Source organism: Bipolaris sorokiniana, assembly GCF_000338995.1.
Source record: "Bipolaris sorokiniana ND90Pr unplaced genomic scaffold COCSAscaffold_2, whole genome shotgun sequence".
Lineage (NCBI taxonomy): Eukaryota > Fungi > Ascomycota > Dothideomycetes > Pleosporales > Pleosporaceae > Bipolaris > Bipolaris sorokiniana.
Window position 1 is genome coordinate 2,309,700 of NW_006911896.1, and position 14,831 is coordinate 2,324,530.

General features: G+C 51.9%; 3 protein-coding genes across 3 annotated transcripts; all 3 read right to left on the reverse strand.

The window, feature by feature from the left end:
• Positions 1-2,408: 2,408 nt before the first annotated feature.
• On the reverse strand, positions 2,409-7,529 carry COCSADRAFT_275507 (uncharacterized protein). The gene is made up of 3 exons (XM_007698037.1): positions 4,710-7,529; positions 2,916-4,651; positions 2,409-2,863 (listed from the first exon to the last, which is right to left on the reverse strand). The coding sequence occupies exons 1-3, from the start codon at positions 7,420-7,422 to the stop codon at positions 2,555-2,557; spliced, it is 4,758 nt and encodes a 1,585-aa protein (XP_007696227.1). The 5' UTR covers positions 7,423-7,529; the 3' UTR covers positions 2,409-2,554.
• Positions 7,530-11,027: 3,498 nt separating this feature from the next.
• Positions 11,028-13,411, reverse strand: COCSADRAFT_109494 (uncharacterized protein). The gene is made up of 4 exons (XM_007698038.1): positions 12,781-13,411; positions 12,255-12,727; positions 12,087-12,204; positions 11,028-12,032 (listed from the first exon to the last, which is right to left on the reverse strand). The coding sequence occupies exons 1-4, from the start codon at positions 13,135-13,137 to the stop codon at positions 11,373-11,375; spliced, it is 1,608 nt and encodes a 535-aa protein (XP_007696228.1). The 5' UTR covers positions 13,138-13,411; the 3' UTR covers positions 11,028-11,372.
• COCSADRAFT_134719 (uncharacterized protein) lies at positions 13,412-14,741 on the reverse strand. The gene is made up of 2 exons (XM_007698039.1): positions 14,509-14,741; positions 13,412-14,443 (listed from the first exon to the last, which is right to left on the reverse strand). Exons 1-2 carry the CDS (start codon positions 14,580-14,582, stop codon positions 13,663-13,665), a joined length of 855 nt encoding a protein of 284 aa, XP_007696229.1. The 5' UTR covers positions 14,583-14,741; the 3' UTR covers positions 13,412-13,662.
• Between the last annotated feature and the right edge of the window lie 90 nt (positions 14,742-14,831).

Consider the following 14,831-nt stretch of genomic DNA (forward strand, 5'->3'; position numbering starts at 1 on the left):
AGCCACCTTGAGGCGGTGGTGCGCCGTAGCCACCACCACCGCCGTGATACTGCTGTCCGGGATAATACGACATGGCGAACTAAGAGGAGGTGGAGAGTGGAAGTCTGGCGTGTCGCAGTTCTGGTAGAGCGATCGTCGAGGAAATGCCCGATTGGGGAGGATGGTGGTCAATGGTTAAAGAGGGATCGCCGCGGTGGGGGATGCTAGGTTGAGCGGGAAATGAAGAGGGTAGGGTGAGCCAGAGAAAGTCGCAAGATGTAAGGTGGTGTGCGGCTGACGGTTCGGTCGGCAGATGATCTTGGAGTGGATACGTAGGTAGCGCGGGGCGGCGGGCTTGGTCTTTTGCTGGTACGAACACAGTAGGTAGGGATGGGATGAATGGCTAGGTAAGGCCTGAGCTCTGACCAGCACCGACCCGAATTATTAACAAGCTTCCAAACCCCCTGGACCAACTCGAGACATGAACACACACATGTATCTTGGCAGCTTAACTCCGGTGAAGAAGCCGAGGGGAGGCGGCAAGAGGAGCAGGATGAGGAAGAGCAAGGAGCAACAAGCAACAAACATATACTACCGCGCCACGACCATCGCCTGACGAGCACAACATCTCGGTCCAGGGACATGAATTCCATAGCCACCCGACGACATGCAGTAGGCCCACGGCGCTTCCTCCCCTGCTGCAAGATGCGACTTGACTTGCATGCCGCTATCTCCAGTCCCATCTACCTGCAGTAACTAGCCATGCTGTAAGATGTACTCCAACCTCGATCCGCCAGAGCGACCGAAACAAGCATAGCCAACGACTTGCAATGTTTCACTATCAATTGGCCTACCGACCTTGTATTCTACTACCATTGCTCTCTCTCTCTCTCTCTCTCCAACACTGGTAGACTACGTAGACTACGCCCATGTCATGTCCAACGTCCCGTCGCTCGACCCAAAAAAAACACCTTCAATCCAGCGCGATCCTACGTGTCTGTCACCATCTACAAGTCCATGCCCCAGTGCCGTGTCTTATTCGACCTCTGCATTGTCATTCGTCCACTACCACGGTCTGCTTAATTTACATTCGTGGTGTGTGTGTGCATTGGGCCGCTGTCAAGCCTCCTTGTGGCTTGACGTCGTGGCACAAGGCGGAGCAGACGGCATCGCCGACGAGCTCCAAGCGAGCTTTCCGTAGGAACGGTTCTGGAAAGCCGAGGGTGGGTTGTGTTGCTTAACGTTTACCGACTCGGTGGGTAGCACGCAACTGGAGTGTTACTGTAGACATCGAGTCGTGTTCTACCAAAGCACCCAAACTTTCCCACTCCTTCTCGCAACCCTCCTCTCAAATCCCCTCCACCCACAAAACCTTACAATTTCCATCGGCCCTTCTTTCCTCTCGTCCCTCGTCCTACACCGACGTCTATTTCCGTTTGCCTATTTCCGTTCCCCCTAGTCGATTCCAACCCTTCGTAGCGATGCCTCTGACCCCCTGTCCCTGCTACATTTCCATTTCCGCTTACAGATACCCGCATACACAACACACCCTTTCAGCCCACCTCCAGTTCCCAATCCGTCCACCAACCCCCCATGCCAACTCACCTTCTTCATCCAGCCCTTTTGCAAACACACGCTCTCATCCGGCCAAATCCAACTGCCGCATACCCTTCCTGCGCTCTAGCTCCATCCAGAAAGCCTCTTCTAGGACGGCGCTAAAAGGGTCCAGCCCGTCTAGTGGCTTGCGCTGCCTGTTCGACGCCAACGGCGAGGGCCGAGGGCTCGGACACGTTTGATTGGGACGTTTTTTCTTGCCCTGTACGAGTTCGTCCCCGTGGATGCATGATGCCTCTGTTTGAACCATCGTAGCTGAATGATTAGTCTTAAGCTAGTATAGCTGAGCGTTGCAATGTGCCCTACGCGATGCACTTGACCGACGGCGTCGGTATAACCTACAGCCTACTAATGCAGTCATCCATCGTTTTTAGATCATAGACATGTCAGAGACGTCTTGGGTATCACATCCAGCTGTCAAGCGCGCGGGGAGTGGCTGTAATCATATGGGTCTCGCAACATGGGGTATATAGTATTCGAACAAAGCTTCTCTCGTCCCTATTGCCCAATTCCGCGTCCATATGAATAAACGCTCAAACCAAACAGTACGAAAAATAGATACCATATATGCACCATCAACTTTCCCGAGTCCGACGCAATGCTAAAAAAACAGCAACCAAAAAAGAAACATGGGGTCGGCGTCTCAATTCTAACAACTCTAACGATCATTGTACGCAATCGCTTGAGAAAAAAAAAGCGGCAAAGAAAAGGTAGAAAGCGAAGAGAAACAAAAAGGAGAAAAAGGAGAAGAGAAGAAGAAAAACGTATCGAAACGTACAAAATCGTACATATTACATTAAAGTGTTAAGGGGCTTCAAGCCACTGAATGCGGGCGCTGTTGTCTCAAGCTCGGTCGCGACGAATGGAGAAGTCGCAAACGTCGTACTGTGCACCTTAAAGGGGTAACTGTTCATAACAAAGATTAATCATCAGTATGCACAAAACCACGTGGTAATGGTTATCATGCATGTGAAAGTGTAGAGGGGGCAGTCAGGGCAGGACTGGGTGAGGTTTCAGGTGGACAAGGCTTGGAGGCTTCATTCGCACCATCATCCTCATTGGATTTGCCACTCGACTCTCCATCCTTGTTCGTCTCGTCCGCTTCTGCTTCGCGAGCTTCGCGCTCGGCATAGATCTTCTGTTTCTGGGCCTGTGCATTGGCTAGAGTGTCAATGTATGTTCGGAACTTGACGATTTCCCGGAGAAGGTACTGCGACTTGCGCTCCCAGTTGGCCATGGCTTTTGCCGCATTGGGATGGCGAGGTGAGAACTGGTTTTGTTAGTCAGCAGCAGCTCCAAATACAGAAAAGGTTAAGACTTACCGCTATGAGCAAAGGCGCTCTCAATTCGTTGTGATGGGACAGCTCGCTCTCAATATTCTTTACGTAATCAGTCAAGGCTCTGAGCTGATCCACTTCCATAAGAGTGCTGGCCATCATGCTCGACGCCGGTGGGCTCCAGTCAGAGAGGACAACCTTATCACCAGGAAGCCTGGGTTTGGGCGCGCCAGTGGCATGGTCCATCGAACTACGAAGGGAGCTTGTGACACTCGGACGAGGCATGTGCCCCTGCACCGACGGTGTGCTGTCCCGTCGGATCAAGGCTGGGTTGATGACGTTCTCGCCCCAGCCATACTCCATGCTGCTGACACCACCAGTCAAGGGCTCCTTGGAGAGACGGGCAGACCAGTAGTTGACAGTACACACAAACTCCCGGCAAATGTCAGGGGTTCCGACTTGGAACAAATGGACGGCACCGTTGGGAAGTGAAAGAGCGAAAACATGTGGCCTAGTCTTCGAGTATCCAGGAGGTGGTAGTGCGCTCGCAATCGTCTGTCGGAGTTGAAAACTGTCCAGGGCCTCGGCATTGTCCATCCAGTTACCACCACCTACGACACCACCAGTTGATGGTTTCGCTTTGCTCTTCTGTCTCGCTGCCTTAGAATTCATGCTGAAAGAAAACAGGCGCATACAGCCCTTCTCAACCACTGCAAAGCACTCGTTCCAAGTACGGTCTTTAGCTTTCCGACCCACTGTTTCGAGGTGTCGTTTGTGCTTAAGAATACCTTCTTTCGCCCATGGCGCTCCAACAAGCTCAAGAGTCTCATCTTCCAAGAGAGGAGCGACACGAGAGAACTCTTCGTCGCTGGCAATAGTCATGCCTTCCTCACGAATAATGGCCTGGCTAAGAGCATTGGCAAAGCCAATAGCTTGCTGGTAATCGCCATGCGCGAAATGAGAGCCAAGTGAATCCACTGACATTGACGTACCGGTCTTTCCGTACGAGTACCGACTCCAAGTGCTGGAGCCAGCAGGGCTCCATACAGATTGATCGTCCAGACTTGTGCGGCTTGATGCGACAGTAGACGAAGGGTACAGTCTCTGTTTTGAGCGGTTCTTAGAAGCCCAGCGGTTGCCCATACTACGCAAATCATTCTGTGATCTGCCTCGGTAACTAGTGTTGTCCGAAGGTGCTTTGCTAAGCACACTTGGGGTCCGACGTAGCATCCCAGTAACCGAAAGATTGTTGTTGGAAGGCTGATGATGAACAACGAGGTCTGAAGATCCATGGAGCGGCAGGCGTTGTTTGCGAATGGAGTCGTAAAACTCCTTGAGCACCGTCTCCATCTGCATTTCCCAACCCTTCATGGGCCCATTGTAGGGCGTGTTAACAAGCGTATTGGACTCTGACCCTGTGCCATCATAAGAAACCAGTACTTCGCTGCCGCTCCTAGCAGGAGGTCGAATGGAAAGTCGACTACGGGTCTTCCTAGCCTCGGCGGGCTCTTCAGAAACTTCTCCAGTGAAGTTGGTGGCTTCAGGACCAGGAGAATTTGGTTCCGATCGTTCGTTCCAGGGCAAAGAAGGTCTGCGAAAATGAGTGGACTGCGGTCTTAGTGTTTCTTCGCCAGCAGCTTTGACCGCGTCTTGGCACACACGCACAACAGTGGGAAGCGTGTTGCGAACAAATTGACTACGAGTCATCCTCGACTCGATGTCGGCCAGATGCAGATCCGTGTTCAGAAGCAAGATGGAATAACAAATAGTATGCACCACATCTGGAATAAGATTAATCATGTGTGCCCATTTGAACAAGAATGTGTGCAGGTAACTTACCGACTGCCTTAAAACCATGGTTGCTGTTGCACTCACACCATCGCTCTGAAAGGCTCATGAGAATACGATCAACCTGTTGAGTTTCGGCTTTGAGGATAATCTTGCCGCAAAGATCACGCATGGCAGCAAGGATGTTGAATCCGGTCCAGTCGAATAGATCCATAAATGCCTTTCGGGTTCGTGTGCTTGAAAGGGTGACATCGCCCAACATGGCAGCAGCCTGTGCCTTGAGACCAGAAGACTCGTCTCCGCTGTAGATTTGCAATGCACGCCCACGCTCCGCGTCAGTGGGCTCACTGTGCATCGATCGGTCTTGAACAGCCGCAGACATGGTGTCGGATTCAGAGTTTCGGCTTTCTACCTGTACTATAGGGAGTTCGGTTGCAGAGTGGAAAATCTCATTGGGTGTGGTTGGTGTACGGGTATCAGGAGAGCAAGGCAGCGACTTTTCAAGTGAGAGCTGGGATGAGCGTGTGCCTTCCAATGGAAGTTTCAGGTCGTCAGTAGTATCACCGAGAGTATCCGGTACGGTGGTGTCGAGCCATACACGCTTTGAAGCTGCACTCCTCTTGCCCGACGAGTAGACAATGTCTGATGATTCGGTAATGATCCAACCGTCGTCCTCGACTTCGGATGCCGACTGTGAAACAGATCCGTTTCTCGACGTTGGGTTCTCATGGGGTGATAGTTGGTCGGGCCGCTGATCATCAGCCGGCTTGCTCCTTCCCTCTGTTTGTTTGGGCAATGGCCAGGTGGGGCCCATGCTCGCTTTGTGCACATCATCTGCACCGCTGCATTCTCCCGTTGGTGTTGCACGACCACTCTGATCCTCATTACCGCTGCTACTATCCGCAAGGAAGCTGTCTTCTTGTGGAGCCAAGGCGGTTGATTTGCCGTGTTTCATTTTGAGTTTCAGCTTGGGTGTATTTGCACTATTCAAATGAGAAGCCTTGAATTGTTCATGGCGAGATGCCGGGGGCGTCTGATCGTTGCCAGGAGCGTCAGCGTTGACCGTGCGGACAGCCGCGTCCTTGTGGGGCTTATAGGTAGGAGAGAAGCCCTGTGGTCGCTCGCTCTCTGCAACGTCATCCCCGGACTGTTCATCTCTCGGGACTCTGTCTCCGGTGCGTCCTGACTCATTCAGGTAAGGGTTCATAACCTTGCGCAGACTGCTTATACCTGGACTGGGTTGCGCAGGTAGCACTGGTCTCGGCGGCGGCGAATGCTCAAGATTCATGACCGGGGGCCTTGTGTTTTCAGAAATTGACTTCTTGCGACGTCTGAAGAAGGACGAGGGCTTTTTGCCTAGTGTTGGTGGCTGTGATAGCGGTTGCGTGTCTGTATGCGAAGATGACGTCGCGGTTTGGGGTGCCTTTGCTAACGTCTTGGTCTGGACGGGAGCTTGGCTGCCAGTGTTTGGTGTTGTGCGCGGTCGGTTTGCCGAGTATATCGAATTGACATCTGCGGCTTGTGGTCTGCTGGGTGCCGGCGTTGGCTCGGTTTGCGACGCGTTTGACAGAGGTGGCGGGTTTTGCTGTTGCGACTGGGGCTTTGCAGAGCCTCCGCCAAAGACACGGCGGAAGAAGCCAGGTTTGGAGGCCGCTGGGGGTTGCGGAGGAAACAATGGTACTCTAGCAGCTACGCTCGATGATGGTGCCGATGAATCGTGCCAGGCCGGTACAGGGGGAAGTTCTCGTAATCTGCTCGCGTTGACAAACTCCTCCGCCTGTGCTCGCATGCTTGGCCCGGGTTGACTTTTGTTTTTCCGCAAGGTCTTGTAACTAGTGTTTGAGTGGACGCTACCTCTGCGTCCGGGCCTAGGGCCCTGTGGTGCTGCGTACGGGGGTTGCGGGGGAAGTGCTAGCGGGGACTGAGGCGCTTCTTGGACCCTTCGAGGGCCAGCTGGAATGGTGGGCTCAGGTGCTGCGTCGTAATCGTCGTGGTAATTCTGATAGGCGACCCTGCCTCTGTCCAAGACCGACTCCACTTTGAGGGGTGAGATGCGCCCCCGATCACTTGCATTGCTGTGATCAAAACTCGCAGAGCGCTTTCCAAACCCGAGCCGCTGGTTGCCCAAGACACCAGACTGGCCAAAATCCATGCTCGAGGATCCGCTACCCATGCTGCCCTTTTTGCTTCCCCCTCTCAGATGTCCAAGCTGCCCATATGAGTTGTTGATTTGTCTGCTTGAATGGATGTCTCGTGTGCTCCCCTTTCTCGAGATGGGCATGCTAATGTTGTTGCTGCTGTTGCTTCGGCGCGCGCGAGAGTGGTGCGCAGCGTATCGCGAATGGTCGTCGGGGTCGTAGTCGGAGGAGCGCGACGATGTGTACGTGTGGCCTCGATGGCGCGCGCCGGGTGGGCGAAAGGATGTGTCTCTCAGGAAGAAGTCGTCTTCTCCGTAGCCTTGGTATCGAGGCCCTGAGCTACCGCCGAACAAGCCTCCTGAAGAGAACTGATCCAGTGACAGAAGCATATTATCCACGACCGAGTCTCTAACACCGGCCTCTGTGAATGACAGGTCATGAGAGTCGCGCACAGGGTTGTGCTTTGCGTTGTCGCTTAGGCGGTCGACTGGAGTTGCATCGTCAAAGAAAGTCTCCTGCTTCGGCTGGTTGGTATTGAGCGCCCTCATTGATTTGTTCGGTCGGTTTGTCCTCGAGGGACCTGGAGGTGTAGAAGGTGGCTCGTCAAGGTGCAAGTGGTCGGCCATGGCTCGATGCGACGAAGCGAAGATGTCGGGGTGGTGCAACCTTCCACACTCGAGCAATGGAGCATGCTCCGGGGTGCTCTAGTAGTTTTCCGCCCAAGAGACGGGAACGATTGAAGCTTTGAGGCACTTGGCGTGGCAGCAGATGGCTCGGCACAGAGAAGTTAAAGCTCAGTGGCGGAATAGAGCGTGGATACGGTCGTCAGGTATCGTCGTCGATGTCGTATACGCAATCTATGTACAAAGGCCTGCACAAAATGCTAGGGGCGAATCAAGGCGTTTTGCAATGGCATGACACGCGCAGCAAACAGTCGGTCCAAACTAAGTTTACGCTGAGGGTTGCGGGGGATGCTTCAGGGGGTCCAAACGGTCGATGTTCTTGTGGTGTTGCACGATGTAGCCAGAAACAGCCACGCGCAAGCACTAACAGGTACTGGGGGCCCAGCACGCATACAACGGCGTCGGGGCGGAATCCAAAGTAGGCCGTGGGAAAGGAAGGGGGGTGCGCAGGGTATAAGTTACCTGGGATAGAACAAAGAGCCGCGGGTGGTGGTATCGCGACCAGAACAGCAGTTAGCAAAGAAAGGGCCGTTCGCCCCAAGGCAAGTTCCAATGCAGGAGGGACGTAGACTAGGAGCTTTTGAGATGGAGGTGCAGGCGATCCAAACCTTGTCGTGGCATCCCTGACCATCTGTCGAACAGATTCAATGGACATGGTCGCGACCACGAGTCAAAAAAGTCTTGGGAGCAAGCACGCTCTGACCCGCTGCAAGGACGAGATGCAAATACAATTCCCGGGCTCCAAATTGCTCGCTCGCCAGTCAAGAGGGTGTACCACCTCCTGGCACAGACAGCGGAACCTTGCAGGGGGGTTGTACAGGGGTCTCGGCTAGGTGTAATAGGTAGACTTTGCCTTTCAGGACAGCCCATACTGCTTAGTTTTCTTTTGTTTGTAGGCTCTCTTCTCGCGTGCGCGTACTTGGAAGCCAACCGGCCGCCCCTTGGCTCGGCAATAATTGATGCTATGCACTTAAAAAAGAACGGTCTGGCAGTCCAATTATCTTGATTGGATCGTATCACGAAGCTATTTCACTTAGGCGCTCGGCGGTTTTCTGCCGAGCTCCGAAGCTCAAGGCCCTCTTGTTCTAGAAGCAATATTTCCATGTCTAATACAACAACATTTGGGATTGACCATTCTCTCTAGTTCTGCACACTTACTTGTCAGAGCTAGATAGGTTCTTTTGTTGTTTTTTATGCACTTCATATCAATTTTACAAGCTGAATCTACATGTCCAATGTACAGCTTCCGAGTTCAGCATCAAAACAATCCAACAATAGAAACTCACACGGGCCGTACAAACAAAACATGGTTGTAGAATGAAAACATGTTATCAAATGGTAGGGTGTGTCTACCCAGAGAACACCTCGTAGGGAAAAACCAATACTTGGTTACATCACATGTACTCTGGTGATCAACGACGTACTGGCAACGAATCTCATTATCATCAAACGCAGTGCATGGTTTCCCTGTGCCACTTGGTCCTCCGCACTTTGTCCAGCCAGCACAAATATTTCAATACTCCATACTGTCGGAATGTCACCCACGGTAGTCTTTTGTCCCAGTGGACCAGCAAAGCCACATGAAGAATTGTATTGATGGCCACTGTCTGAAAGCGTAGCGCACTAGTCGACGCTAGTACCTATGTGAATACAACCCTATCCAGATATTTAGAAAACGAACTCAAGTTATAGAGGCAGGGCTATACAATGCAGACGCATAGTAGTCAAAGAAGATAGTGTTTTGTGTGCTCGACTGTCGTAGAGACAAGAAAGCGAGTACTATACTTAGCCTTTTGCAGTCTCTTGAGTCCTCGCATATCAGCATATACAAGACTCCACTCAGCTTCATCATACTCAACCGTAGTGCAATGCATGTCAGACTAATCTATAATTAAGAAACCATAACCACACACAGGTTGGCTTCAACTACGGAAGATAAATATACGTAAGCCTGCTATTTCTACAAGTTAGAAAAATCTTCGGCGGCTCAGCGTCGGTTCGACTGCAACTGCTCACAATTTGCCATCAGGAGCAATAGTATCAGCATATAAACAAATACGCAGCAGTGAACGAAAGCAAAAAAAAGACTAGATCTAGAATGTAGGCATACAAACCCCTGCTGCCTTGTTCCTGCCAAGACAAGTTTCCAGTATTTCGTGGACAAATACTATGTGTATCTCAGTCACATTACCACCGCCTTGGCAACAAACACAGTATTAACATGAGCAGAACAAAAGACCCAGTTACCAGGAAGCAAGAAAAAATACCAGTGCTCCCAGAATCCCCCCAAACAGTCATCTCGGCGGGCGCGGTCACAAGCCGATAGCGCCGGCTGATGGACTTATTGGCCGATGTACGGGATGTGCATCATCCATTGAAGCGGGCGGTCTTCCTGAGTCACGCATCCCAGCGAACGCGCAACGTTACTTACGACAGGTATACTGAACAGTCCCGGTCGGGAAGGATTACGAGAGAAGAGAGTGAGAGAGGAAGGGGGGACACACCTAATATCCCGTCAGGCACACGACCTGCAGCCAGGCGTGCATAGCCTGAGACGATGGCTCGCGCCTGAGGGCTTTGCAATCCGCCCCTCGTTCCGCTCTCCTGCATATCTTTTGTTCTTTCTCCACCAACCTCTGTTTAGGCGCCCCCCTGCGCTTCGTTACAGCCGTATGTATTTCCTTCTTTTCTCGCAAACATCTACTTAAAAGTACGCCAGCCATTGTTTTTTTGTGGCGCCCACATAAGCGAAAAAGAGGCTGCATCCAGACTTCCTTGCATACGAATTACTTGCATTATTATGATTGCGAAATAAATAGCTCAGCACAAATATTGCTCCTGCGAATATCTTAACAAATGCTCATGCATCCATACATACAATGTCTAAGTTATCACACAAACAAGAAGAATACTACTGGCCAAACCACTTTACTTACCCCTTGCAAGGCGATATTGACAAGGTGATTACTTACAAGCCCGGCACAATGCATCCGAACCTGTAAACGACCACGTTCTCTTTTACACATCTCTAGTATATGCTGCAGGGAACATCCCTTCAAGCACACAAACATGACAACCGCACTCATCCATCCCACTTTTTCGCATACAGTAACTTCTCCCGACCCTCCAAAAATATACCTCTCCACAAGCATCCTGGAATTTGTGCCTTACACCCCACGTGATATTTGAACTTTTTAACCACAAACCCTTGTGAATCGTGGATCAGACAAAGACAACCAATTCCACATTGTATTACGCAAGACGCTAGGGGCGTGTGTGTGTGGGAGGGATCGGCACATGTACTAGCAAGCATTCCTGATCGTCATATCTTTCATTCCGCTAATTACCCACATGACGCACCCCTCCCCCATCCTCCTTCCCTGTCTGACAGTTAAAAGTGGCCGACTTTCATCGTTAGAGCATCCCGAAGGTCGATTGGCGAAAACTTTATATATGCGATGATATCACTGTCATTGCAAATCGCTCATTTCGTTTCTCTTGGGAAAACAGGCACAGATACGATGTGTGCAGGGCTTGGTGTTTACACAATGAGATTCACATTTTGTTCTGACACAGAAAAGCAAAAAAAAAGATGACAAAGTTTTTTCTTTCTTCTCCCATCTTCTATAGTTCACTCGCAAAAAAACTATATGCCCGGGGAAAAAAGGTTTTCGCTTATATAAACACTGTGTTGACAAGAATAAATAATGCTCATTAAAAATGAAAAAGAAAAGGTGTGTGCTAATAGTCATGAGCCACGACTCCTGCCAATGATGGATGTCAGCTTGCTTATAGACAACACGCGGAAAACGTTCGTCACGCTTGATTCTAAGTGCAAAGGAAATGATGCTCTTTCAAAGGATTGAGATCTCCCGGTCGAATGATTCCATCTGTCACGGGCCGCGACCCCTGGAAATACCCAAACCCTGAGGCGCTGGACCGTTCTTTTCCCTTTCGCTTACACTGCTGCGCCTGCCTGCAATGGCGGAGATACTTTCACTGCGCGAGCTATCCATGCTTCTCCTCATGCTGCTAGAACTTGACCTACGTCTGGCCCGTCTAGCTTCATCTGGATCATGGGGGTTTAGTCCACTGGCTCTTGCAAAGAGATTGAGGATGTCCGTAAGACTGATGACTCCACTGAGTCTGCCTGAGAGGCTAGCTCCAGGCATAGCTGAGATTGCTGATGCCGAAATGGACGGGGCAACAGCTCCTGTAGCAGCAAGGTGAGTGGGTGCCGTAGAGGTTACCGGAGTTGGACCAGCCAACCCAGGCAGCGGCGTGATTGGTGAAGGTGGAACAACAATTGCGGGTGTTATTGCGGGCGTGGAAGGGCCTGATGAGGCAGGTGATGGTGCATCAACGACCCACATGCGGTGCGAGCGGGTAGCTACTAGCTTGGCTACCGTATGTGCAAGAGTGCTGTATGGGTTTATATGGAACACAGGAAACGAATCTTTGCCGTCATTCACTCCCCGTTCAGATAGGATGACGGAGATGAAGTGGATGCAGGATGAGCGAAGTAACGGAAGTGATGTGGACTTAGTCAAGAGCTATCGACATATCGTCAGTCACAGATGCAAAAGGTCAGAACACTGAGTGCTTACCCGAACATCGACTTGTGATATATTACCAATGACATTGTTCTGTGCATCGAGGACTGGCAGAGACGAGACACCTTCGTTGTTCATAAGCTCGAGAGCTGTCGCCAAAGGTTTATCTCCACTGTTTTTCTGGTCAGCTCAAAGGCATTGATAAATGCCAGGGATTCTTACTTGATGGCCATGACCGTCTTTGAGCCAAGATCTAAGTCCTTGATCAGCTGTGGGTAAAGCTGGTTGACGGCCGGGAAGCTCGACCGATTCTCCCAGAAGAATTGCACTAGTCTCAACTGTGTGAGAATTCCAACGACGTTCTGTGAGCCTTCTTCAACGACGAGTATTCTGTGTATACCACTGCCAAACACTTCAATCGCTTTGCAGAGGTCTGTATTCTCATCGAGGGTGATCAACGGCTCCTTGTTGCCGCCAACCTCTTTGACGTCCTTGAGAGGAATGGGCTTGCCCTCTCGACCCTTCCTTGCAAGTTCGTCGAATGATGCAATATCTCTCTCTTCGGGGTGTGCAAGGCCGACTACAAGGAGAAGATAGGCATTCAGATCGCTGTAATCAAAGGTCCCGACTGCATGCCGCGAATTGGTATCTTCGCGAAGGAGGATGACGTTGGGAGCACCGTTCTTGACGAGTATCTATGCATATCAGTATTGAGCGTGCAGCAAGAGGATGCAGCCGTATTCCTCACACTCGTAGCATCCTCGACACTGGTGTCGTACTCGACAAACCTGACCAGCTCCGGGTCGACAATCTCTCGGAGACGAACGGTCTTCCAGTCACGTCCTTGGAACTTGGAATCGCCGCCCTTTGTTGGGGGATTGTTGAAAAGCTCTTGCAGGGCTTGTTGTGTGAGGGAGGGCTGGCGTGATGCGCGCGGTGATGTGGGGGCTCCTCGCATATGCTCAGCAAAGCTTGAGCGGTGCGACGAGTGAGGACTTGGAGCAGAGCCCATCTTGAGAGCAGGCGGAGGGGTGCGGCCTATGGATGAGGTGGAGCTGCTGAGGGAAGCATTCTTGGTGTCGACGCCGTGGTTGCGGTCTGCCATGGTTGCGACGCCTGTGTGTCGCGTATTGCGTATTGCAGGATGCGGGGCTCCGCAGCAGGAGTAAGAGCTATGTCGGTGTGGAGCAGAGAGCTATATGCCGTCAAGTATGCATGTGCTCAGGACACGGCGATACAAGTGTGAGACGACAAGCTATCGGTTGTTCTACAACAGAGTCGCCGCATGTGAAGCGGAATCGAGGTGAGCGGGGGCGCTTGCCCGCAGTTGCAATGCCTGCAGCTCCTATCTCCTATCACCAACTGCAGGCGGAATGCGGGGTTGCCACTGCACTTTGCAAGAGCGTTGATCGCCAACAGGCGTTAAGAGGGATATTTTTTATACAATCAATCCAATCGAAATCGCTATAGGCTTCCTTATTTGAAACAAGCACAAGCTATTTTCAGTAATCATGCTGCGTTGTATTCATACTGAAAATGTAAAAAATCATCAAGACCGCCTACCATAGCCATAACAGCATTCCTAACTCCCGCCTGAAATCATAACCCAACAAAACTAGAGACCCTCCGCCTAAGCATCCTTCTGCTGCTCAGGCGTCAACGCGTCCTGGTCAGCCTGACGTTGTTGCATGCGCTTGCGGATGGCGTCTCCTGAGGTTGAGTCGCCATCCCGGCCACTGGCAGCAGGTCCATTGCTAGCAGTGTCGATAACCTTGTCGTCGTACGTCATGCCGTTCATCATGCGTGCTTCTTTCTTTTGCTGCTCAGTGCTCGATATGGTCTGAGTCGATCCCGCGCTGGGAGGGACGCCGACGCTCGACATGGGGCTCGCCGGGGTCTGATCCCTTAGATAGCCAGGCAATGCGCTCGCCTTGCCCACAGCTGGGCTGCCGAGCTGACTGTTGTGGCGAGCTGGCGTCCTCGCGCCCTCACCGAAACCGACCAGAGAAGCCGCCTCGTCGCTGAAGCCGCCCATGCTTGAAGTGTCCATGTCCTGATCCTCACTCATCCGGTCTGGCTCATACACATCGCTGCCGCTGGCCCAGGTTGTGCGACCACCGACAGATCCAGTGGCACTAGCACTGCCAACGGTACTGCGCTCGCGGAACAGCTGGGGTTGGTTGTTTGCGTCAAAGTAAGCTGGAGGGTGGTTGGATGCGACACCTGGGTTGAGTCCTTGAGAAGAGCGACCGGAGACTGCAACCCGCTCAAGGCCAGCCAGGCGTGAGATGCGATCCGCGCGCTCAGCTTCAGCTGGATTGCGATGGTGGGGAAAGTGGCCTCGATGTCCGTCCTTGATGGCAACAGTAGACAACTCAGACATAGTAGTTGTAACAGAATTGGGTGTGCCCCTGTGTGCGTGATATTAGTCGACTTGCTCGATACCCAGCCCCGCCGGGGACATGTGATGTCTTACGGAGCGTCGCCTGGAGTCTCGTCTCCAGATGGCGGCGGTGGCAGATTGATCAGCGTGGGCGCATTAGCTGTCATTGTGATTGGGAGATGTGAATTGACTTGGGTATTTTTGAAGATGGTATGGAAGTTAGGAGAGCAAGCACAGCTTCTGGGCAAGTAGTTAATTACAGGGACGGCCGGGCCCGTGACGAGTGACGAATGACGTAGCGTGTACCCGAGAAGCGTCGATTGAAGCAGAGCAAGCAAGCATGGACGACAGTAGGCACGCTCGTGAGGCGAAAACCGGGCGTCATACCATGTAACCTAAGTACATAATCCCACCCC

Coding starts and splice junctions, on each gene's coding strand:
- COCSADRAFT_275507 (XM_007698037.1), bottom strand. CDS start 7,422: ATGGCCGACCACTTGCACCTTGACGAGCCACCTTCTACACCTCCAGGT. Junction 4,652..4,709: donor CCATGGTTTTAAGGCAGTCG/GTAAGTTACCTG, acceptor ATCTTATTCCAG/ATGTGGTGCATACTATTTGT. Junction 2,864..2,915: donor GAGCGCCTTTGCTCATAGCG/GTAAGTCTTAAC, acceptor TAACAAAACCAG/TTCTCACCTCGCCATCCCAA.
- COCSADRAFT_109494 (XM_007698038.1), bottom strand. CDS start 13,137: ATGGCAGACCGCAACCACGGCGTCGACACCAAGAATGCTTCCCTCAGC. Junction 12,728..12,780: donor GTGTCGAGGATGCTACGAGT/GTGAGGAATACG, acceptor TGATATGCATAG/ATACTCGTCAAGAACGGTGC. Junction 12,205..12,254: donor AAGACGGTCATGGCCATCAA/GTAAGAATCCCT, acceptor CCAGAAAAACAG/TGGAGATAAACCTTTGGCGA.
- COCSADRAFT_134719 (XM_007698039.1), bottom strand. CDS start 14,582: ATGACAGCTAATGCGCCCACGCTGATCAATCTGCCACCGCCGCCATCT. Junction 14,444..14,508: donor GAGACTCCAGGCGACGCTCC/GTAAGACATCAC, acceptor TCACGCACACAG/GGGCACACCCAATTCTGTTA.